Below are 26,463 nucleotides of genomic sequence, written 5' to 3'. Positions count from 1 at the left end.
CCTCAGAATTTAATATACATATCTTTTTCTTTTCATAAATATCATTATATGCTAGCTAGCATGATTCACTAGGGTTTGTTTATTTTTTACAGCTTTGGAGATTGGAGAACAGTTGCTTCTTCCATTGTGCTGATTATAATCATACTTTAGTGCTGGAAAATATTAAATTTAACCCAATAAGTAACTAAAATCACAACCTATGACAAAAGATGTAAATATGTTAATTTCTTTTAAATACATTTTTTGATGTCCATGGCTGCACATTTAATAAACATCTTTTAAATCAAAAAGATATTTAAAAACTTTGCAGATGTACAAAAGTGAAATTTACTGCTATCTGTTTGTCTAAATGCAGTAGATAAATGCAATATGTCATTTTGTGGATATTTTTGGTCCTGTCCAGACAAACTAGCTGGACATTCAAGCAGAAGGGAAATCCAGAATAAATATATTTAGCCTTCTTGCTGACTAATGGCTATATGTCATTAGCACAGAGCTTTCAGCGTAATATCCCATGATGATGATCTTTTTTCCAATGTGAGAAAAAATTCTAGGTGTTGGATTATAGCCAGATATTTGACTTATACTTTTTTTTTAATCATGCTGCATATATGATATTAGAGATATCTTGGGAGATAGTTAGGTCTGTCCATAGAATTCTGCAGAATTGTGTCCTATACTTATCAGATTTTTATTTATTTTGATCAGCAGAAAAATAACTGACTTTCTAACTAATGATGTAATTAAAGCAATGAAAAGTAAGAACAGTTTAAACACTGTGGGGCGGATTTTAAAACCCCTGCACGCGTAAATCCTCCTGGATTTACGCGTGCAGGGCCCTCCCGCGCCGGCGCGCCTATTTTGCATAGGCCGCTGATGCGCGCAGAGCCCCGGGACGCGCGTAAGTCCCGGGGTTTTTTAAAGGGGGCGTGTCGGGGCGGGGCCGAATGACGCGGCATTTCGGGGGCGGGACCTGGGGTGTGGCGCCGGCCCGGGGCCATGGTTGAGGCCTCCGGACCAGCCCCTGGGTCGCATGACGGCACGCCAGCAGTCCGCTGGCGCGCGTAGATTTACGTCTGCTTCTAGCAGGCATAAATCAAGAGACAAAGGTAAGGGGGGGTTTAGATAGGGCCGGGGGGGGGGGGTTGGTTAAGTAGGGGAAGGGAGGGGAAGGTGAGGGGAGGGCGAAAGAAAGTTCCCTCCGAGGCCGCTCTTTTGTTTGCGCTTGGTGCGCGAACAAAAGTACGCGATCGCACAAATTTTTAAAATCTACCCCTGTGAGGTAGATCTTTAAACAATACGCGATCGCGTACTTTTGTTGGCGCACCAGGCGCAAACAAAAGTACGCTGGATTTTATAAGATATGCGCATAGCCGCGCGTATCTTATAAAATCCTGGATCGGCGTGCACAAGGCTGCCGATTTTGGGCAGCCTGCACGCGCCGAGCCGTGCAGCCTGCCTCCGTTCCCTCCGAGGCCGCTCCGAAATCGGAGCAGCCTCGGAGGGAACTTTCTTTTGACCTCCCCTCAGCTTCCCCTCCCTTCCCCTACCTAACCCACCCCCCCGGCCCTATCTAACCCCCCCCCCCCTTACCTTTGTCCTTCGATTTACGCCTGCTAGAAGCAGACATAAATCTACGCGCGCCAGCGGACTGCTGGCGCGCCGTCATCTGACCCGGGGGCTGGTCCGGAGGCCTGGACCACGCCCCCGGGCCAGCACCATGCCCCCGGTCCCACCCCCGAAACGCCGTGTCCCGCCCCCGAAATGCCGCATTACTCGGCCCCGCCCCTGACACGCCCCCTTCAAAAAACCCCGGGAATTACGTGCATCCCGGGGCTCTGTGCGCGCCGGCGGCCTATGCAAAATAGGCGCGCTGGCGCGCGAGGGCCCTGCTTGCGTAAATCCGGGCAGATTTACGCGAGCAGGGCTTTTAAAATCTGCCCGTTAATGTAGATTCTAAAAATCCATTTTTTGTTTCTCCTTTTTTTTTGGCTTCTGTATAAGTTGTTCAAAAATGCAGCTTTTGGAAATTTTCAGCTTCAATTCATTTTGCATGCAGCACTTAGGCCAAATAAATAATTCTAAGTACAGTACATTTGGAAAGTAGGAACTAGTGATGCAGCAAAATAATTGAAAAGATTAATTTGAAATTTGGCTAGCTGACATTCTTGAACAATGACAAGAGAATGAAGAATGATAGTCATTCCTAAGTAGATAATATACTTATCTGCTTTTCCGAGCAACTGGGATGTTCCCCCATCACCACTACCACACATACCAGTGCCTCCATCCCCAAATAACTATATGGACAACAATCTGTTGGAAACTTATATGTCACAGCTTTAATAATATGCACATAAGAAACTACATGAACCAAGCCAAGTCAAACTGCTCAATCAATGGTAAAGCTACGCAACTCATTACTAGCTGAACAACCCCTGATAGCCAATCAGCTAGTACTCAGCTGATCAAGTACCACAGCTGCCACTTGGGGCCCTGCCATATTACTAGCTGGGATGCCTATCTCTTGCCTGGCTATGTAGCTACTTCCATGCAGCACCAATTTTCCCAGAACATCCCCTCCCTGCCAGTCAGGTGATCTCATGGATGCCATAGTGTACAATAGGATTTAATTTTAGCAAATCACCAACAGGTTCTGTTAACCCATTAAATCAACATAACTCACTGCAGCAACAAAGAACCTGCAATACAACTTAACAACACCTAAATTATACCCATAAGGGACAGGAAGGTGAGTGCTTTGGTCACCCGAAAGATCAAGGAGTGAAGCCAATCCTCCCTCCTCCCTCACGATTCCCAGGAGTTGTGGGTCAAAGATATGCTGCCACTATTCAGCAGCTTTCCAATTCAAAAACATCCACTTCTTCCTTTTTCTTCTCTTCCACACCCCCCCTTCTAATCACCCCCCCACCCCAGGGGCCATAAGGGGGTGGGGAGATATAGGTGCCATTGCTCAAAACCCTGTTAATCAAGATGACTGGGACTCTGCCAAGCCACCTTCCCATTTACAAACACAACTGAAAAGGTCTACGGTTTCAGTTTTTTGGGGTCAGGATTAATTTTTAATATTATGCAATGGTTTAAAATGTAGAGTTTGTCACCTAGTAGCATATGGTAGATCTACTAGGGGGGGCCAATATATTCAAGGTTTTCTCCCACTTTGTGTCTATGAGGAAAATGCTTAGTATATTTGGCCCCATAGTTTTGCATTGCTCTAGCCCTTAACTAGCAAATGCTTATTCTGCTTATTAACAGTAAATTTTTTAAAATAATTTGAATATTAATGCATTCTTGCTTGATAATTATTGCTCAAATGATTATCTTTTAATTCACCTGAAAGACTGTAGTTTTTCAGTGCCATATTAAAAGATAATGTGCAGTAATTGTTTTCTCTTTATATGACAAGTCAACAAGCAAGACTGGCAAAGAAAGGGTTGCTTTTACTAACACTAATATCATATTCCTCATGTTCCCAAATTTTGACTGCTTATGTGACTAGCAAATCCCAGTTGAAGAATCATTTGCTGAAGAGTACATAACAGGCGAGGAATATGATTCTGAGGCAAAAAAAACAGAGGAAACAGAATATGGAAACAAAGAAGCAAACGTCAATGAACCTGAAGTTCTGGTAGATGGAGATTTAGGGGCTTATGATTTGTATGAATACAAAGAATACAAAGAATATGAAGAAAAACCAACCAACCCCACAATGGAGGAATTTGGTCCTGGTATACCAGCTGAGACTGATATCACAGAAACAAATGTAAGTTAGAATGGTCACATTGTGTATGTTCTGAAAAATCTAAATCAACATAATTAATATTGAAGAGTTATTTGAATGGCTGATTTTTTTATTTGTTTATTTTTTTATGGGTGGTAGTAAATATCGATTTCCTAGCATGTAGACAGATGCACTCAGCACCAGTGGTTTATGCTTCCCTACCAGCAGATGGAGACGGAGTAAGTGATGTCACAGTATACATAACCCTGCAGTGACCCCAGCCTGCCAGTATTCTCCATCTCCAGCAGATGGTGGATGTGCATTTCCCTATGGGGATTGCTTTGAGCTTTTTGAAACGAGAAATATGAAATTCTAAATTCAGGAAAGGAAAGCCCCGCTCTCCTGTGGTGATACCTAAAGGTCTGTTCTCCAGCTGAGAATTCCTGAGGCGATTTCCGTGGTCCCTCAGAGGTGTGCCTTAGTCTAGTAGCTGGGTTTCCTGGCATGGACTTAGCTGCTAGTTCAGCTGAAAGCCAGCGGGTGCAGGAGGCTGAGTTTGGTGGTGACGGCAGATGCCCTCTCCCCCTGCAGCTGGAGACCATCTCTGTACTCAGCTGGTAAGCGCTGAGCTCAAGTAAGGTTTAAAAAAAAAAAGAGAAAGTTTTACCTGAATCAGAGACAGTCTGAGGGGTTTCAGGATTTCTTCCGGCCTCTGTTCTCGGTGCACTGTGCCGACATTCATTCCAGCTCCCGTTGGGATTGGAGAACTGGGCAGCCTGGCAGTTGAGTGGCCCCCAGTAGGCTAGGCTTTTTCTTGCATGCTAGGCCACGGCAGCCATTTTTGCATGCTCTTGTGTGTGTTCTGTTGCCCTCTATAGGCTGTTGGTGTGCACTGTGTGTAGGCTCTGTGCACGCATTGTGTGCTCGGTTTTTGGGTGCGCTTTTTACACACACAAATATTTGTATGCACTTAACTTGGCACACAGGTTGTGCATGCACCTTGCCACACTTTCTTCTGGGCACTTATTTTTTGGGCGCATTTCATTTTTAAGCATGAACCATTCGGACACATGTTTACCTCAGAAATGGGGCTGGTATGCAAGAAGCCTAAGCGTCTTTTATTTGTGTTGTCATATTAGGGCTTCTCAGCCTGACCTGGCTTCTAACCTGTGTCAGCAGTGCTCAGATGCTCAGGGAGAGTTGTCTTCCTATGATTTTGCTAAGTCCGGCTCTTCCCATTCTGATGATGGATTGGTCACTGCCTTTTCTTGGGGGGACACCAGATCTTGATTCTCCCTTCACTGGCTCCTCCGCTGGTGAGGGCAGTTCTGTGGGACCAGCTCCAGTTCCTTCTGCACTTGGTCTGGATCCAGCTGCTTTTGCTAGGGTGGAATTTTTTCAAGACTTACAAGTCTTTCTTCAAGTGGAGTCCTCCTCTTCCCCCATTTATGTCCAGTCGGACCCTCAGCCAGTGGTTCCTCCCTCTTCCAGTCATATGCTTAGGTGCCAGGGCTTGCCCTGGCTCCCTGCAGGTTTTCCTGACAGGAATCTGGATGACAGTGATGATGAGGTTGATCCGGATTCCCTGGAAGATGGGGAAATTCCTCCAGGGATGGAATCGTATTGAACCATGTTGCGGTTCTTTCATAGAGATGAACTGCTGGCCCTGATTCCCCAGACCTTGAAACAGCTGGGTGTTCCTGGTTTGGATGCTATGTGAGAGCTGAGGAAGAATCCCATTTTGGTTTCCTTATGCAAAGCCTCTTGTTTTTTCCCGGTGATGGATGCCATCCAGGAATTGATTGACCTGTAATGGATACTCCAGAAGCAAATTTTAAAGGGAGTCAACATTGGATGACCTGTACCTCCTGGATCAGGCTGTGAGAGTGTTTGTGCTTTCCCAAAGTGGATGCTTTGGTATGTGCCATGTCTAAGTGGACAACTATCCCCATAGAGGGAAGTAGGGATGTGAATCGTTTTAGGACGATTAAAATTATCGTCCGATAATTTTAATATCGTCTTAAACCGTTATGGAACACAATACAATAGAGATTCTAACGATTTATCGTTATAAATCGTTAGAATCGTGAGCCGGCACACTAAAACCCCCTAAAACCCACCCCTGACCCTTTAAATTAAATCCCCCACCCTCCCGAACCCCCCCCAAATGAGTTAAATAACCTGCGGGTCCAGCGGCGGTCCGGAACGGCAGCGGTCCGGAACGGGCTCCTGCTCCTGAATCTTGTTGTCTTCAGCCGGCGCCATTTTCCAAAATGGCGCCGAAAAATGGCGGCGGCCATAGACGAACACGATTGGACGGCAGGAGGTCCTTCCGGACCCCCGCTGGACTTTTGGCAAGTCTCATGGGGGTCAGGAGGCCCCCCACAAGCTGGCCAAAAGTTCCTGGAGGTCCAGCGGGGGTCAGGGAGCGATTTCCCGCCGCGAATCGTTTTCGTACGGAAAATGGCGCCGGCAGGAGATCGACTGCAGGAGGTCGTTCAGCGAGGCGCCGGAACCCTCGCTGAACGACCTCCTGCAGTCGATCTCCTGCCGGCGCCATTTTCCGTACGAAAACGATTCGCGGCGGGAAATCGCTCCCTGACCCCCGCTGGACCTCCAGGAACTTTTGGCCAGCTTGTGGGGGGCCTCCTGACCCCCACGAGACTTGCCAAAAGTCCAGCGGGGGTCCGGAAGGACCTCTTGCCGTCCAATCGTGTTCGTCTATGGCCGCCGCCATTTTTCGGCGCCATTTTGGAAAATGGCGCCGGCTGAAGACAACAAGATTCAGGAGCAGGAGCCCGTTCCGGACCGCTGCCGTTCCGGACCGCCGCTGGACCCGCAGGTTATTTAACTCATTTGGGGGGGGTTCGGGAGGGTGGGGGATTTAATTTAAAGGGTCGGGGGTGGGTTTTAGGGGGTTTTAATGTGCAGGTTTTGCGATTTTTAGATTTTTAGATTTTTCACGATTTTTCACGATTTTTCACGATATTTTACCCCCCCAAATGGCAACAATACGATTCCCTCCCCCTCCCAGCCGAAATCGATCGTTAAGACGATCGAGGACACGATTCACATCCCTAGAGGGAAGAGCAGCCTTGAAGGATGTATATGATAGAAGGATTGAGGCTATTCTTAAGCAAGCCTTTTGAGGTAGGGGCAATGAATTTACAAATTGCCTCCTTTTGCACCCTTGTGGTGAGATATTGTCTGCTTCTCTCTCGGGAGGTTGAGTCTGGAGGGAATTCCAGAGTGGTTATGGAGCCCTTTGCCACCTTTTTAGCAGATGCAGGCTGTGATTTGGTGTGGACCTCGGCCAGAGGAGTGACTTTGGTGATAGCGGCCAGGCAGCAACTCTGGTTGCAAAATTGGTCAGCTGACTCAGCTTCTAAAGCCAATCTTACCAAGATGCCTTTTACAGGCTCACTCTTGTTTGGGAGCGAGTTGGAGAAACTGGCCAGTAAGTGGAGCGAGTCTCCAGTGCTTTAATTGCCAGAGGATAAGGGACAGTTACAGTGCCCCTTTGGTACATAAGAACATAAGAAAATGCCATACTGGGTCAGACCAAGGGTCCATCAAGCCCAGCATCCTGTTTCCAAGAGTGGCCAATCCAGGCCATAAGAACCTGGCAAGTACCCAAAAACTAAGTCTATTCCATGTTACCATTGCTAATGGCAGTGGCTATTCTCTAAGTGAACTTAATAGCAGGTAATGGACTTCTCCTCCAAGAACTTATCCAATCCTTTTTTAAACACAGCAATACTAACTGCACTAACCACATCCTCTGGCAACAAATTCCAGAGTTTAATTGTGCGTTGAGTAAAATATAACTTTCTCCGATTAGGTATGAGGTATGAGGGATCCTTTCCGGGGTTCCAGGTGTTTTCGTCTCTACAGAGGGATGACTTTTCATCGGAGTTGACCTTTAGGTAGGTCTCAGCCCTTTCGCCATGGCAGCCCAAGAAAGGAGTGGGCTTGGGTGGTGGACCTTCCCAAGCTTCCCTCTGAAGGTTTGCTGACCCACCTTCTGGAAGAGGAAATAGGGGGATGTCTCTTGCTCTTTTATTGGAGGTGGTTCGAGGTCATATCGGACTAGTGGGTTCTGGAGATGATATGTGAAGAGTATGCACTGGAATTTCGCAGTAAACAGAGAAACATAGAAATGAATGCAGAAGAAGACCAAACGGCCCATCCAGTCTGCCCAGCAAGCTTTCACACTTATTTTTCTCATACTTATATTTTACTCTGACCGCTGAGTTCAGGGCCTTTATTGATAACTTTATAGTTCTAATTTCCTTCCATCCCCACCATTGATGTAGAGAGCAGTGCTGGATCTTAATCAAAGTGAAGTATCAAGTTTAATTGGTTAGGGGTAGTAACCACTGCAATAAACAAGCTATTCCCACGCTTATTTGTTTACCCAGCATGTGCAATTCAGTCCTTGTTGGTTGCTGTCTGAATATAAATGCTCTTTTCTTCATTCCCCCACCAGTAAAGCAGTGACCTGCACTGGATATGTATTCAAAGTGAAGTATCAGGCTTAATTGATTTGGGGTAGTAACCGCTGCAACAAGCAAGCTACCCCCTTGCTTATTTGTTTAACCAGACTATGCAATTCAGTCCTTGTTGGTTGTTGTCTGAATGTAAATCCTCTTTTCTTCATTCCCCCTTGCCATTGAAGCAGAGTGCTACACTGGATATGCATTGAAAGTGAAGTATAAGGCTTATTTGGTTTGGGGAAGTAACCGCCGCAACAAGCAAGCTATTCCCCTGCTTATTTGTGAATGGCAAATCCTTTCTTCCACATTTCCTCTGCCATTGAAGCATAGAGCATGGTGCGATATTCCATTTATTTTGTTGTGCCCAAGAAGGAGGGCTCCTTTTGTCCCATCTTGTATCTCAAGAGGGTCAACCATCATTTGAAGGTGACTCATTTTCAAATGGAAACCTTACACTCTATAATAACGGTGGTGCAGTTGTGGGAATTTCTGACCTCCTTGGATATGTCAGAGGTTTACCTTCATATTCCCATCTGATTGGAACACCAACGCTTTCTACACTTTGTGGTGTTGGAGCGCCATTATCTGTTTTGGGTGTTGCCATTTGGTCTCGCCAACATTCCCAGAACATTTTCCAAGATTATGGTGGTGGTAGCTGTGGCCTTGCAAAAAGAAGGAATCCTGATGCACCCATATTTGGACAACTGGCTGATTCAAGCAAAGTCTCAGGAAGAGAGTCACTTGGGGACACATAAGGGGATCTCCTTATTGCAGGAGCTCAGTTGGCCAAGTTGACCAAGAGCAATCTTCAGCCATCCCAGTCATCAGAGTATCTGGGGGTCTGGTTCGACATGGGTCAGGAGAGAGTTTTCCTACTGGAAGTTCAGATCCAGAGATTGATATCTCAAGTGTATCAGTTGATGAACACCATATGCCCGACAGGAATAAGCAGGATGCTCCGGCTATGCAGGCTCATTGGATTAAGGAAGTAGTCATGGCCATGTATGTAGATGCTGGAAAGCCGTTGCCTACTCAGGTTAGGGCTCATTCCACTAGGGCTCAGGCAATGTCATGGGCAGAGGTTAGTCTGTTGACTCCCGTCGATATCTGCCAAGCTGCAACGTGGTGCTCCGTACACACTTTTCCAGATTTTATCATCTGGATGTGCAGGCCCAGGAGGATGCAGCCTTTGCAGGTGTGGTGTTGACTGGACCATGGGCAGACTCCCACCATGTTGGAGAGTAGCTTTGTTACATCCCACTGGTCCTGAATCCATCTGTCTACACGCTAGGAAATGGAGAAATTACTTTCCTAATAATTTCATTTTCTTTAGTGTTGACAGATAGACTCAGCTTCCTGATCTCGGCTGTCACATGAGTGTGTCAATAGTCCTCCTGTGGGGCTCTGGATCCCAAAGTATTAGTGTAATTGTTCATCCAGTCCCTAGCTTGGGGTACCTAGAATCTAATGTGAGTTTACTGTTTATGGTTGGTTGAGTACAGTTCTGGTTACCTGTTTTTAATCTTGTTTTTAATCAATTTTTTGCTAGTCTGTCCACAGTTGATTTTGAAGAGAATACTGGCACGCTGGGATCATTACAGGGTTATGTATACTGTGACATCAGCTTGCTCCATCTCTATCTGCTGGCAGGGGAACATAAACCCACTGGTCCTGAGTCTATCTGTCTACATTAAGGAAAACAAAATTATCAGGTAAGTAATTTCTCCATTTTTCACTTTTTCAAGTCATGAATTTTTTTTGCTATGTGAAACTCAAGTTAACTCCTGCACCTTGATTTTTTCTATATTCATAATAAATGAAACAATATAACATTGTTAAATACTTCAATGTTCTATTACAGATTTCTCTGTAGTAATGCTAAACAGAAGGATTGAAGGTATATTTCTATGCTTTAAAATCATTAGGTGTGGGAATTCATTTGCTGCAAAATAGGATTATCATCTTTATTTCCTATTTTGCTCCATTTTGGGAATAAAACATTTGCTAGTAAAACACACAAAATTCTGTGTTTTTCCTATCGCTTTTTGGGGGGAGCCAAAAAAACACACTTAAAAAACAAAACAAAACAACCCTTCCCATGTGACAGGGACTGCCCAATGGCACCGGTTACCTCTGTCATGTGGTAAGGGCAAGGGGCGGCCAGCGCCATTTTGACTAATGGCAGCTGCTGGCTCGGGAGTAGGAGCCTGCTTGGGAGCAGGAGGTTGCTCCTTGGTTCCCTGCTAGACCACCAGGGAATTTTGGTGAGTCTTGGAGGGATCAGGAGGGTAGGCTAGGGTGGGTGGGGTGTTCCACTAGTGGGGAGGCTCCATATTTTAATAAATGTGAAGGACTGGGGTGAGTTTTGTTTCTTTGTTAAACAAAAATAAAACCAATGATCCGGGGATGGAACCAAATTGGCCCATCCCTAAAATGAGCTATCTTGTCCCTCCTGATGCAGCCCAATGAAACACAGTTCCATGTCGAGGGACTGTACCTTGATTGAACTATTGTTTGTTTGGAGCCTTTGGAATAAAACAATTCAGTGAATTATACTGCTTTGTGAACTTCTGAAACAGCCTGAACTTTATGGCTACACAGCCAGCCACTGTTTTGCCTTTGCATATGTAATGTGTGTTGAACCCGCATTGGACTTTATGAGAAAAATTATACTGGCATCAGATCTTTGTCTTGCACTAAATTAGGCAAGAGGCAAGAACTTCCACAGGAAGACGGAAAGCTCTCTTGCCACTCTGCCTTGTTGCCTTACCCAGACTTTATACCTTGGGGTTCTTTCTGCCATTCTGCCTTGTTCCCATTGCTCAGACCTTACACTTTGAGATGCTCCTGCCACTCTGGAGGGCTGCTTTGCATCTCTCATGCTGCCTTGGTGTTTTACCACTATTTGTGCTGCTTTGCCCATTCATCAGGGCCTTGGGGGTTTTCCTGCCTCCTTTTCTGCTTCCTTTACCCTTCATATTGCCTTAAGTTGTCGATGCCACTCTTGGTGCCACTTTGAAGGGCTCATGCCACTGTTGTTAGTGCCCTCTTTCGGATTCTTGCGATGTTCCTCCCCCTTTTTCTGCTTCTTTGCTCCTCTGACAATGCCTTGGAGAACTCCTGAAACTGCTGGTATCTCTTTGCCCCTTTACACAGTCTTAGGCTATTCATGCCACTTTCAGTGCCATTTTGCCACAGTCTAGGTAATGGAGTTCTTTCCCCCTTCTGATGATTTCTTTCCACAAATGTCATGAGAATTGATGAGAAAACCCCAGTTCTGGAGCCCAAAATAGGCTGCAATGCTTTCCCCATTGTTTTTAATGGCAAACAAAAAAAATGAATTAACTGAATAAATTAATATTTGTTTTCATTTTGAAACTATTGAAACAAACAAAGTGAGGTTCCCACAAAATGAATGAATGAAATGAACATCATTTTTTCTTTTGTACATCCCTATTAAGCCATGTTTATCCAAATGACCATTAATTTTGTTCATAGCAATAGCTTCCACCATTTTACCCAACATCAATGTCAGGCACATAGGTCACCCCTGGGACCTTTTTTAAAAACTGCCATATATTTGCAACCCTCCAGTCTTCAGGTATAGAGGCAAATGTGAATGATAGGTTGCAGGAGCAGGTCTGAAATTTCATATTTGAGTTCCATTATAACTGTCGTTCAGTGGACCCCTAGACGAGACGAGGTTGACGCTACCTACAGAAGAAGGCCTCCTGTAGGTCCTCTGTTGGAGGCAGGTACGCTCGGAGTGGAGACCTAACTGGCCCTTCACCAGTACCAGCCCTCATTCCCTGCAGGTTGAGCCCTTGGGTACCGGGGCCGGCTGGACTTAGGCATATGCCTCCAGAGGGTAATGAGTCCCATGAAGACAGGAGGCAGTGTCAGGCATAGCAGAGGTTGTGGGCAGGTGGCAAGCAGAGGAACCAAAGAACAGGCAGATGGTTGGGGCAGGTTGCAAGCAAAACAGAATCCAGGGACGAACCAAGGTCAGAATCCAGGCAAGCAGTCACAGAGGAGAGGAGCAGAGCGGGGAACCAGGGCAGGAGTAGGAACACACGGAGCAGGCAGAGCAACCAACAACTCTTAACCAGAGCGGGACCTGTTGTTGAAGCAAGGACCAGATGATCAGGTAGGGGTTAAACAGTCCCCTGTCCTGATGTCATCAGTAGGGGCCATGGGAAGGTTTCCCACCGCTGGCCCTTTAAGAAGCAGGAGAGATCATGAGCGTGCACATGGGGGGGGGGGGGTGCGGTGGCAGCATCGGTGGCGGTGCAGATGGCAGAGACAGAGGAGCGGGGCATTGTGTGACTCAGAGGTGAACAGGAGGAGTATGTACAAAATTATGAGGAAAAAGCAAAATTGCTTAACAAATATTTCTGTTCAGTGTTCACTGTAGAAGGGCCAGAAGCATAACTCCATAAATCAAACACAAATAAGAATGGAACTGAGGTAAACCTCAATCATTTTTCAGAAAATGAAGTTCATGAGGAGCTAACTCAATTTTAAGAAGGTAACTTTCAAAACTGCTCATGTGCACAAGTATATGGGTACATACAAATTTACTACTGTATTTTATAATTGTGCAAATGATATGTGCACTAGGGATGTGCAGCAGGGATGGATTTGTTCCTTTCGGAATTCGTATTTGTGGGGAGCCAAATCCGTTGCATCCGTTCTCGGGGGACCCTGATCCGTTCATTAGTTACGTATGTATTTGTTTCCCCCCCAAAAAACCATCCCAACCCTTTAAATTTAATTAACTACAACCTCCCACCCTCCTGACCCCCCCAAGACCTACCAAAAGTCCCTGGTGGTCCAGTGGGGGTCCTGGCATGATCTCCTGCACGCAGGCTGTCGGCTGCCGGTATTCAAAATGGCACCAATAGCCTTTGCCCTCACTATGTCACAGGGGCTACCGGAGCCATTGGTTGGCTCCTGTCACATGGTAGGAGCAATGGACGGCCGGCGCCATCTTGTGCTCCTACCATGTGAGGAGCACAAGATGGCACCGGCCATAGGAGCATTCTCTCACGCTCGAGCTAGCGTGGGCCATCCAGTGCTCCTACCATGTGACAGGGGCCGGCCAATGGCACGGTTACCCTGTTACATGGTAAGGGCAAAGGGCCATTGGCGCCATTTTTATTAGTGGCAGCCGACGGCCCGAGAGCGGGAGATCGCTCCTGGGGCCCACTGGACCACCAGGTAATTTTAAAACTTGTTTGGGGGGGGGGGTTTGGGATGGTGGTGGAGGCTAAGGGAGCGGTTTTAAAGGGTCGGGGTGGGTTTTTAGGTTGTGTCCTAACTCCCGTTATTGTGCACTAACCCGATTAATGATTTTTTTCACGATAAATTGGTGGAATTTCTATTGTATCGCACTCTTTAACGATTAATAACGATTTAAAAACTATCAGACGATATTTTAAATCGTCAAAAAACGATTCACATCCCTAGTAAATATCCCCAAGTAAAAGACTTATGCAAATCTATTTGGCAGGTTGTAAAATAACAATGCTGGCCCCTCCCTAGATTGCCGTGGCCTGCCTCTTTTTTACACATGCAAGTTTACTTGCGAACCCCCATATATGCACATATGTTGCAGTTTTTTAAATAGCATAAATTTACATACATGCTGTTTTACATGCACACGTGCCAGAATTTCTTTAAATTCCCTTAGTACATTGAGATATTTATTTATTTATTTATTTTTAATTTTTATATACCGATGTTCCTGTAAAGAATACATATCGCACCGGTTTACAAGGAACTGAACAGTCGCCTCCAGGGCGGAAATACATTAAAACAGTCGCCTCAAGGCAGAATACATTAACACAAGTATACAGATATATTCCATTAGGAATATATCTGTATACATTATATATTATTATATATATATCTGTATACTATATTATATATATATATATATATAATATATATATCTGTTTACATTATATATTATTATATATATACATTAACACAAGTATACAGATATATTCCATTAGGCCCCTTTGTCTCATCTCCTGTGAAAATATATATTATATGTCAAAAAGAACAGAATGGGGCGCTCTTCAAAACCTCCAGTGTTGTTCTTTGGTTGGGCAGTGAGTATCACATTAGGAGCAGTGCTTATTGGTGTGCTTTCCTTACTCTTGTTTTTAGCTTTTCTTTGTATCAGCCTTTCTTACATTTTCACTGCTTTGGCATCCATTAAATTGTATTTTATAGCTCAGCACAGACTGAAGTCAGAGATATCACTAAACCAAATAACAAGAGAGACCTGCAAGCATGAAATAATGGAAGAAATGCTGCAGTGTAAATGTTACTACCAATTTTATGCATCCTCAAAACAATTCAACCCCAGTGCTTTCCATTCATTATGGTGCCCTCCATAAAACTAATGCCTCTGTTAAAACGTTTCTCATAACACCCTTAAGAAACCTTGGCAATTTGAAATTTATATGAAAAAGGATGATGTTGAGGTTGGCAAGGTATGTTCACAGACAGGTTTTTTGTCAAAATTGGTGTTACAAGACAGGAAGATATTATTTTAGCAAAAAGGCAAGAAGCATCATGATTGAAGGTTCAATGTCTTCAACCATCCAAGAAGTATCCTACTAGCTGTCACCAATAGCCCAGAGCATCTTGTTTAATTATAAAATGAGCTGTATTTTGTATTTATTATTTTAATTCTAACTTGCTAAGAAGAGCACTTGTCTGTACAGGTGAGAAAGAAATGTAATTAAAGAAATAGATAATGTGCAGTTTGGATCTAGCCCATACTTTTTTGATAGGAAGTTAGTACATCAGACGTACCAGCAATCACGTATAGAAGATTTTGATAGTCTGCGGGAAAAGCTACATTCCACAATTATCAACATATGTTTCTTGAAGATTTCTCAGAAAGTTTATAATACTGTATATGCACAAAGGTGAATTTCCTCCACGTGAAAACAGCATATGCACATGTAAGCAGCATGAATGTGCGTATATGCTATTTTATAAATGTCGAGAGCATGCACATATTTTTGTTTTCTCAAACACAGTTTTCCAGGGAAAAAGGGGTGGTTTAGGGGCATTGCTGGGCAGGGATCATAGGTATGTATGGTAGTTGCTATTTTGTAAGAGAGATGAGCATATGAACAGAACATAAGAACTTGCCATACTGGGTCAGACCGAGGGTCCATCAAGCTCAGCATCCTGTTTCCAACAGTGGGTAAACCAGCTCACAAGTACCTGCAAGATCACAAATAAATCCCATTCTGCTATTGCACAGTGATAAATAGTGGCTATTTCTTAAGTCTTCGATTAATAATAGTTTATTGACTTCTTCTCCAGGAACTTGTCCAGACCTTTTTTTTAAACCCAAGTATGCTAACTGCCTTAACTACATCCTCAGGTAATGAATTCCAGAGCTTAATTGTGTGTTGAGTGAAGAAGATTTTTATCTGATTTGTTTTAAATGCGCTATTTACTGAAGATGTATATCTTTTTTTTTTTGTTTGTTTCGTGGTTCAGTTTGAGTCCCCTGTGGGTAGTTTCGTTTATTCCGCGGTTTGGGATTTTTTTTCGTGGTTCCCAAATCTCGTGCTAGTGCACACTAACATTTTAAAGTTAGTGCGTGCTAACTCCTGTTAGCGTACACTAACATGAAGTACGATTTTTTCCAAAATTTCAGAAAAATGTCCTTCATTTCAGAGCTCTCCCAAACCATGACAAATTAGACAATTTCCTTTGTTAGTGCTGCCGGCAGGTGTCAAAGAATAGAGACTGCGCTGTTACGCTTACAAATGTGGCTGAAACAACAAGGCAAGAGAACCAAAGATGACATGGCTTATGCTGCTAGAGATAAACAAGTTATATGATAGAAACTGATTATTACTATATAAATAAGTTGTTTACTGCTTTAGTTGACCTTTAGATCATATAGGTAATGCATGATATACATATTTATTTGATTTATATTCAGTTTTTTAATCACTTCAAAGTGGATTACATTCAGATACTGTGGGTACTGAGTACATGAATATTGATATTAAGGGTATGGATACTGACAGTTGATTTGTTAAACTTTTATTGCTTTCTATGGATTAATATGGGAAGTAATCTTCAATATATAGGAATGAATTTTAACTGCATATGTTTAGAACATTTCCCCATTCTGTCTGGTAGCTTGTTCTCTGGAAGGCAGGCAATCTGATAAGAATAAATAAGTAAAGCTGCACCTGCCTCAGTTTTTATTTCTAAAGTATTATTTTTTATACAAAGTCCGGCAGGGAAACACAGAGTAAGCTGTTTTTCGACTATATTGTATCGAACTCTCCCATATTTAACCTCTTGTTTACAGTTTTGTTCCCTGTAAAGGCTCTCAACACTGTTTTTGTTATATGTAAACCGATACGATGTGCAAACGGATATCGGTATAATAAAAATACCAAAATAAATAATAAAATAAATAAATAAATAAGCTGTTTGGGGCTTCGGGGAAACTTACCACACTACTTCTATGCATGGAACTCCTTTGAAATTTATTTATTTATTTATTTATTTAACTTCTTTTACTATACTGACACTCAAGACCAGGTCTTATCGTGCCGGTTTACATTAAAACATGGGGAAACCAATTAACGTATAAGTAGAAATGAGAAGTTACATTAAAACAGGGAGAGTAAAAACATGGATGTCGGAAGATAGGACAGAATTAAACTATAACAGCAATGGGAGATCAAGAATCAAACAGTAAGTTAACAAAATTACAAACTATAAACTAACACAAAACAATAAATTAGTAATACAGAAACATGGATTATAATCAGCAGATATATACTTGGTATGTCAGATGGGAGGTGGCGGGGGGAGTGGGGGGAGGGGGAAAAAAGGTGGGTTGAGGTTGGGGGGGGGGAAAGGGAAAAAGGTAGGGAGTGAGGGGAAGGATAAAGGGTGGGTTGAAGGGTGAGAGACAGAGTTGGTTGAAATGGATTCCTTCAACGGTAGGCTTGTGTGAACAGCCAGGTTTTAAGTTTTTTTCTGAAGGTTAAATGGCATTGTTCCTGGCGTAAGTCTTGAGGAAGCGAATTCCAATGTAGCGGACCTGCTGTCGAAATGTCACTGAATCTTCAGGTTTTATGCATGTAAATTGACTTTATGCCCATAAATGGGCTTTAGAAAATTGGGGTGATATATGCTACTTTTACACACGTAAAACTCCTTTGAAAATTTCACTCCATAGGTTTTAAAGTTGGGCTCAGAATCATAGCAGGGAAAGGCAAAGTGCTATGAAGGTTTTATTTTCCATGCATTGAAAATAAGAGACTGATCCAAGTGGGCAAAACATATTTTTGGGTATGAATTATGTAAGCTTCCCTAAGCAGACTTTGCTAAAACATCTCTATGTTCGATACATAATCATAGTAAAATTGCAGTTTTCCAGTGGTAAAACAAATGAAAGAGAGCTGACAAGTAAGCCGGTGTTCTGAAATTAGTGGTTACCATACAGTAATTTTTTCTGCTTTTTCTTTATACTACAGCAAAAGCCTATTTATCCAGCGTGCATGGGGAAGAGTCCATACTGTGTAACTGAATATATTTATAACCTGAGATCCCCACTTCTTGCTCCAGGCAGCAGCCTACAAGGAGCAGGAAGGGAGGAGCAACAGGGGCACCCAGCTAGCCAGCCGCCCCCACCCCCTCCTCCATCCACTAAGCACAAGCCGTGGGGCCCCCACTTCTGTATGAGTCACAGACAGGAGTCGGTTGTTTGATCTGGAATATATATATATGGCTGCAGCTTTATTATAGCAATAATATCCACAGGGCTAGGTGCTGAGCCTCCTAACTTGTTCCCCCTCCCTTTCCCTTGCTGGGATCCTGCGCCAGCCCCTACATCCAGGAGCTGATCATTAGGGCCGTCAACCAACACACCCTGTGGGCCACTCCTGTGACCCCATTGCTAGGGCCCAACATGAATCTCAAGGCCTTGTACCGAGCTACAGCCAAGGCTCAGAAGATGACATATTGCCACTCTGAGCCACCAGGATTCCCCGTCTCTCTTCCTCTCCCCCCCCCCCCCCCGAGGCTAAGATACCTGCTGAGACAATAATTCAAACTTTACAGAAAATGACATTGCTATTCCTAAATCAAATATCTAACTCAAACTCCTAGTCTGTGCAGGGAAGGAGGCTGAGAAATGTTTCCTGATGATCAGAGGATTGGTGATCCAAAAGGGAGATCATTGGACTCTTCTCCCCTTTAAATCTGCGATTGGCATCCTCCCCATCCCATAAGGTGGCCAGATTATAAGGTGCCATGCTGGGATGACCAACCAGAGAGGTCTTCCTCCTGCTGGGCGGCCGACCAATATGATGGTGCATCGGGCCATTTGCCCATGATGTCATTGTCAGCCACTCAGCCCACTGGGATCCACCCAGAAGGAGTTGTGTGGCTAGGTAGACAGCCACCCATGTGGCTCAACAAAGGAACCTATGAGCCAAAAGATTCCCCCAAAAGAGACAGAAACCAGCTGCAGGTAAGTCCCACACTGGTGCTGGAAGGGGGAGAAGGCAGAAGAGAAATTGGCCCTCCCCCTACAGGAAGCCAAGTCAGGGGGGGAAGGTAAGGGTGGGGCAGCCAAACCACCATGAGGTGCCCATTACCAGCAGTGCCCAAGCACAGGGCTCAGAGGCTGCTCTCCAACAGGGGCACCAGGTTACCGCCCTTCCTTCCCCACCCAAGTGCAAGCCATAGGGCCCCTGTATAAGTCACAAATAGACAGGAGTCAGTCCTTTGATTTGGAATATATATATGGCTGCAGCTTTATTTTAACAATATACACAGGGCTAGGTGCTGAGCCTCCTAACATGTCTCTCCCACCTTCCCTTTGCTGGTATCCTACATCAGCCCCACATCCAGGAGCTGATCACCAGTGCTGTCAACCATTGCACCCTGAGAGCTGCTCCTGCAGCCCTATTCCCAAGGTCTGCCATGCATTGCAAGGTCTTGTACTAGGCTATAGCCGAGGCTTAGAAAATGACATCTCGCCACCCCGAGCTGCCACAGCGCACACTCTCCCCCCCCCCCCCCCCCCCCCCCCCCCGCTGAGGCTCAGACATCCAATGGTTCCTCCCCCGAAAGAATGTGGTGACTCATTCCCTAAGACCTGTGACATAGCTGCAGCCTAACAATTACACAGAACTAATTTAACAAAGCCTTCTTCAAACGATATAGAAACATCATTCCCATTCAGGATAGATGAACCCCCATCTTTGTCACACAACTCTACGCAATCTCGTAATACCTATCTGTTCCATACATTGCATCCTCCCAACATAGTAACAGCTTTACCCATTTGGCTATTAATCTTAGCCACCCCTCTGGTCCACAGTTTCAAATCAGCAAATTTGATGCGGGGGATGATCTCTGACCAGATAATCACAGTTTATTATTATTATTATTATTATTATTATTATATTTATTTATTTTTCTATACCGACATTCGATTTGATATATCACATTGGTTTACATATAACAAGATGTCTAAGGCTAGCCTTAATGACATGATACAATATAACAGCTTAATTGAGTAACTAGCTAAATACATGTAACAGTTTTACAAAATAGTATTAAAATATAACATGCTTATTAACTTAACTTATTACAGAATATATTCAGGTTTAAATTAATTATGTACAGTGGCTGGACTGGGAACTGGGGGGGGGGGCAGGGGACGGGGTGAGGGGGATTGTTATTTGGTGGGAGGGAGACTGTGGCGGGATTATTTATCTAGAGTGAATGCTTTCTGGAAGAGCCAGGTTTTGAGGTTCTTTCGGAAGGTGGGTGTGGAGGGGTCAGTTCTGAGAGCGGGTGGGAGGTTGTTCCAGAGGTGAAGGCCTGCTATGGGTGCAGCGTGTTCTCTAGTGGAGACTCTATGTATTTCTTTGGTGAAGGGAATGGGGAGTAGGCCTGTGTTGGTTAAGCGGAGATTTCTAGTGGGATTGTGGGAGGTCAGAGATCCTTGTAACCAGCTGGCTTTGTCATTAAGGATTGCTTTTTGTATGAGCATGAGTGTTTTGATTTGAGATCTGAACGGGACGGGCAGCCAGTGGAGTTGTTTGAGTGTGGGCATGATGAGATCTGGTTTTTTCTTATTCGTTAGTGACCGTGTGGCGGCATTTTTTTTAGAAGCTGGAGGGGCTTGAGGGTGGATGCGGGAAGGCTAGTTAGGAGGGTGTTGCAATAGTTAGTCTTGGCAAAAAGGAGGTACTGCAGTACCGTCCGGTAGTCTGGGGGATGAAGTAGAGGTTGGAGTTTCTTCAGGATTTGGAGTTTGTAGAATTCTTTTATCAGTGTCTTGATGTGACATTTGAAGTTCAGTTCCTGGTCCAGGGTGATTCCGAGGTCTCTAACTGTCGAGAGCATGTTGTAATTGGATTGAGTTGTGGGGTCGGGGATGGGTGTTGAAGTTTTTCTGGAGAGGTGTAGAATTTCCATCTTTTTCTGGTTGAGCGTCAGTGCCATTTCTGAGAGGATGGAGGTTATGTCTGTCCGGTATGCTTCCCATTGGTTTAAGGTATTGCCAATGTTGTCTCTGATGGGGAGCAGGATCTGTACGTCATCGGCGTAAAGAAACTAGGTGAGCCCTGTTTTGTCTAAGTATTTGCATAGTGGCAGCATATAGATGTTGAAGAGGGTAGGGGATAGGGATGAGCCTTGTGGGACTCCCTGTGGGAGGGGGATTATTTCTGATGTTGTATTTCCTTGGGCTACTTTAAAAGATCTGTAGGTGAGGAATGATTGAAACCATTGGAGAGTGGTGCCGCTGATGCCTATTTCTCTGAGTCTGTGAATTAGAATCTTATGGCTGACGGTGTCAAATGCAGCGGAGATATCCAGTAGGATTAGGAGGAAGGATGTGCCTTTGTCAAACCCTCATAGTATAGTGTCTGTGAGGGTGAGTAGTAGTGATTCGGTGCTGTGAAATCTTTTGAAGCCGTGTTGAGCAGGGGCCAGTATGTTGCGGTTTTCCAAGAATTCTGAGGGTTGGTGGTTGACTGTCTTCTCGATGATCTTGGCCAAGAACGGTAGGTTCGAGATGGGTCAGTAGTTGGATGGTATGGTCGGGTCGAGTTGGGTTTTTTTTAAGGATAGGCTTGACTACAGCACATTTAAGGAAATCTGGGAGTACTCCTTGTTCGAGGGAGAGATTGGTGATGTCAGCGATGGGTCTAGCTAGGCAGTTCGGAATTAGCTTGAGGGTTTTTGTTGGGATGGGGTCGAGCAGGTGTGCTGCTGGGTTGATCTTTCGAACAATGTTTTCCACCTCCATGGAGGCTACGGTCTCAAACCGTGACCGTGTTGATGCTGTAAGGGATGTTTGTATGCTGGGTTCAAGGTTGATTGGTGGGTCTTTTGGGTTAAGTTTTGCTGTTTTGTCTATAAGGTATTGGGCGAAACTGTGACTGGATATATTTGAGGTTTCTTTTTGTGAAGGGTTGTTGATGGGTCGCGTCAGCTGAGATACATACTCGAACAGGACTCTCAGGTTGTATTGGTAGTTGTGGATTCTTTGGGAGTAGAAGTTCCATTTAGCTTCATTGATGTCCGTTGTATATATGTATAGGAGAGTTCTATATCTGTCACGTAGTTGGCTTGTGGGGTTGCTTTGCCAGACTTTTTCTGCTTGTCTTAGTCGGCGTTTTATGTTTTTAAGATCCTGGTTATACCAGGGTGATTTGTTTTTTGCCGTGGTTCCAATATCCTTTTCGATGGTTGGGCAGATCTTTTTCGCTGTCTCCATGTTGATTGTGGTCCATGAGTTGATTGCATTAACGGTGTCTAGGTGCTTTAGGGCATCAGGTAAGGTTTTTTCTAGGATCTCACTGGAGCATGGTTTGGTGAAGACTATACGTTTTTTATCTTTTTGAGTGTGGATGTGGGTATAGTCCACTTGGAGCTTAGTTTTTATTACCATGTGATCTGACCAGGGGACTGCAGAAGCGGTGGGAGGGGAGTTGAGTGTTATTTTGTTGTTAATGAAGATCAGATCCAGGATGTGGCCTGATTTTTGCGTGGGGGAATTTATTATTTGTATGAAGCCCATAGCAGTTAGCAAGTTGAGGAGGAGTTCACTTGAAGGGGAGAGGGGAGACTTGTCAAAGTGGAGGTTAAAGTCTCCTAGGATAATGGTGGGGTGGTTGGTGTTGATGTTGGCTGTGATGGTTTCGATGAGAGGGCAGGGATCTTTGTTGAGAGTGCCTGGGGGGGCATGGATCAGCAGGATTTGGAGGGTTTTGGACTTGAAGTGACTAACGTCAATGGGTAGGTAGGGAGTTGATGGGGAGCGTGCTGAATTTGAGTTTTTTGGCTGCTAGGAACAGTAGGCCACCTCCTTTTTTTGTGTCTTGGTATGGAGAAGATGTTGTAGTCAGTTGTTGGAAGTTGATTAATGAGCGGAGTGTCTGTGTCTTTGAGCCATGATTCTGTGATACATAGGATGTCCAGCTTTAGGTCAAAAAGGTCGTTTAGGATGGGGATTTTCTTTGTAATGGATTGTGCATTCAGTAGTAAGAGGGTGAGAACTGATAGAGCAGCCATGTGAAGGGCTTGTAGTAGGGGAATCTGGAGAAGTCTTCTGTGAATGTTTCCAGTTGGAGTATTGTATGGATAGTGTTTGTAGGAAGGGTAGAAGTTTTGAGCGGCATATGGGTATCTTGTATCCATTTTGTGGGTGGGGGGGGGAAGGGGGTGAGGAGTGGCGTCTTTCGGTGGCGTTATGAGGGGGGGCTGCCTTGGTTGGTCCAAGGTAGCCTTCGCCTTGGCCTTGTAGGGCCTAGTGGGGAGCTCGGTAGGACCTTAGGGGTCTTTGGGGTTCACAATTAAATGGAAAGTAGGTCTAAAACTGGGAGAAAACCTTAGGCTGGCTGGATTGGTTTGAGGAGCCAATGAGACGATGAGATGGAAGTTCTGTCCAGATGGTTTGGGGCAGGGGGCACACTAAGGGGTGCACCAAGGGGCAGGCCCCTTAGGTTGCGCCCGGCGTGCAGTACCTGGGGGTAGGGCCTTGCTTTAAGGTCCTCGGCGTCGCGGTGCTGAGGTCAGTGGGAGGTGCGGATGTCCGATTGGTCGGGAGGGTGCATTGGCGGGCGGGCCTTGTGCTTGCCACGGTCGGGTGGCGCCGGACGTCGGAGGGCCTTGGCGCGGGTCGGTCGGCGGCGGAAGAAGAGGGGGCTCTTACTTCGATGGATGGCACCGGCAGCGTGAGCCTGCTGGGTCTCTCTCCAGTGGGCGAAAGGGCTTCCTTATGGGCAGGGCCTTGCTTTAAGGTCCTCGGTGTCACGGTGCTGAGGTCAGTGGGAGGCACGGACGTCCGATTGGCCGGGAGGGTGCGTCGGTGGGCGGGCCTTGTGCTTGCCACGGTCAGGTGGTGCCGGATGTCGGAGGGCCTCGGCGTGGGTCGGTCGATGGCGGGAGAAGAGGGGGCTCTTACCCTGATGGGTGGCGCCGGCAGCACGAGTCTGCTGGGTCTCTCTCCGATATCCAAGATGATATAAGGGCCATGTTTAATATCATCACCTTCAGGAGTTGGAGACATGTACAGTACTTGCTGACATCATTTCCTCCAAGGTGAATAAACAGGACTATAGAGTAGTCTGCTGGGTTGGCGAAGCTTACAAGTCGGGATCAAAGGAATGGAGCTAACACTTCGGAGTGAGGAAACTCACACAAAGATGATTTGTGCAATGTTCTCTCAACCTGTTACCCAGGTAGAGAGTCAAATCTTCACAAGAGAGCACTGTTCTGTTCGTACATCTCACTTTGAATGTCAAAGTGGCCCCTAACCCCTACACTAATACCTAAACCTCACCTCGAGTGACTAGGTAGGCCTCATATAGAGGTATAAATACCTACCTATTATGAGGGCATTATGGCTAGTCTCTCTCTCTCTCATATTGTAGAAGGGCCCTGATAGCTAGGCTGGATCTCCAGGAGCTTAAAATGGTCCACCCAGTGGTTGTATGTAGGAAATACAATAATTTTGGCACTTATCACAAAGTGTGAAAAAGTTATCACAGTTTGCGCTAATACCTGTGCTAAGATAGCGCACTTTGTGATAAACTGCCTATTACCATAAAACACACCCCTTTTCCTATCACATGCAATATTTAGTGCATTTTGATAAATCCAGGCCTTAGATTGTAAGCCCTCTGGGGATAGGGAAATACCTACATTACCTGAATGTAATCCACTTTGAAGTGCTGAAAAAAAATGTGAAAAGCGGAATATAAAAAAAAAATCTAAAAAAAAATGACACCACCAAATGTTGATTCCATTCCGACATTTCACTGGTCCACTCGTGATGGAGCCCCATGGCTGGTTGACAAATTCTGATCCTCACTCCTGGTCCTCAAGTGGAGCGAGTGTAATGTCTCTCTAGATGATGCATTAGGATCTGCAAAATATTAAGGTGGGACATGGGCTGCCCTCTGACCCATCTGGGGCATGCTCCTTCCCTTGTTCTGGGTGGCTGGTGAGTTGTGATAGAGCTTTCCCCATGCCTGTGGATGTGATTGGTCATGCGAGGTGAGTGACTTGCACCATCATGATTATCTTGGTGCATGTGATGGTGTCACCAGTATTTGCATTATGAACATGAACCCCAGTTAGTGGCGCCTTGGAGTGCGGGAATGAAGATGCTCTAAGCCGCGATCATACCCCTCCTTATGTGCGTGTGAGAGGAATCCAGGCTTGCTAAGATGGCTATGATAATTTGAGAAATTGCCTGTTGCCCCTAATGGGCAGGGCTGAGACAGATGTGGGGGACGATAAGCCTATGCCGCAGTGGACGAATGACAGGGTTCTCATATGGGGTAGCATCAGCGGGGTGATATACTCAGTGTGTGTCCAGTCGGCTAGGCTGCTTTGCTTGCTGACTGCCCTCCTGCGAGGGCCAGCACCTCAATGGACTGAGCAGCTGAGCATTCACTCAGCTCTCCCTTTATCAAGGCCCCTGGGGGATGAAATTCTTTCTTTTATATTTCTTGTATTTATTGTTTTGTGACCTGCCAACTGCAGCCGATTGAGTTGGCTGGTTCCTAGGCTTTGTAATTCATGGGCAGGAACCCTGTGTGTGTATTTTTCTTTTTTTCAATTCCCTCTCTTGTCTACTATGTCATCTGGCTCCCGGGATTTATATATTTAATTGAGCCGGAGCCGGGCTCCTTTTGATGCAGCTCTGCTTGTGGCAAAGTTGGAGGAAGGGGGAGGGTGCAAACAAGCACAAATTGCTCCCGCTGGCCAGAGAGGATGGCCAATCGAAAGGGGAGAGCAATAGACTCCTTTCCCCTTTAAATCGGCAATCGGCTCTCCCCCTCTGTCCCCTCAGGCAATGAGGCCCTACACTGTGCCAACTGCCCAGATATGTCATCCCGGCCCGAGGAATATGATGAGTGAGGTGATCAAATTTGCAGATGACACAAAATGATTCAGAGCGGTTATATCACAAACGGATTGTGATAAATTCTAAGAGTACTTTGCAAGACTGGAAGATTGGGCATCCAAATTACAGATGAAATTTATTGTGGACAAGTGTAAGGTGATGCATATAGGGAAAAATAACCCTTGCTGTGACATGATGTTAGGTTCCATATTAGGAGTTACCACCCAGGACAAAGATCTAGGCATCATAGCGGATAATATATTAAAATTGCTGGCTCAGTGTGCTGTGGCAATCAAAAACTCAAACAGAATGTTATGAATTACTAGGAAGGAAATGGTGAATAAAACAGAGAATGTCATAATGCCTCTGTATCATTCCATGATGAGATCACACCTTGAACAGAGTGTGCAATTCTGGTCATCACATCTCATAAAAGATATAGTTGCAGTGGAGAAGGTGCAGAGACAGGCAACCAAAATGATAAAGGGGATGGAATGGCTCCCCTACGAGGAAAGGCTAAAGAGGTTAGGGCTGTTCAGCTTGGAGAAGAGACTGCTGAGGGAAGATATGATAGTAGCCTATAAAATTATGAAAGGATTTGAATGGGTAAATGTGTATAGGTTATTTACTCTTTCAGATAATACAAGGATTGGGGGCACTCCATGAAGTTAGCAAACAGCATAATTAAAACAAATCAACTAAAGTTATATTTTACTCAATGAACAATTAAGCTCTGGAATTCATTGCCAGAGGATGTGGTTAAGGCAGTTAGAATAGATGGG

General features: G+C 45.0%; 1 protein-coding gene across 1 annotated transcript in view; it reads left to right on the top strand.

Annotated features, from left to right (window-relative positions):
• COL11A1 (collagen type XI alpha 1 chain) overlaps positions 1-26,463 on the top strand; it is a 623,839-nt gene that overhangs the window by 196,232 nt on the left and 401,144 nt on the right. The window contains 1 exon segment of the mRNA XM_029618381.1: positions 3,521-3,784. Within this exon segment, the coding sequence (XP_029474241.1) occupies positions 3,521-3,784 (264 nt within the window).

This window comes from Rhinatrema bivittatum, chromosome 10 (genome assembly GCF_901001135.1).
Source record: "Rhinatrema bivittatum chromosome 10, aRhiBiv1.1, whole genome shotgun sequence".
Lineage (NCBI taxonomy): Eukaryota > Metazoa > Chordata > Amphibia > Gymnophiona > Rhinatrematidae > Rhinatrema > Rhinatrema bivittatum.
This window is presented reverse-complemented; position numbering and strand designations above follow the sequence as displayed.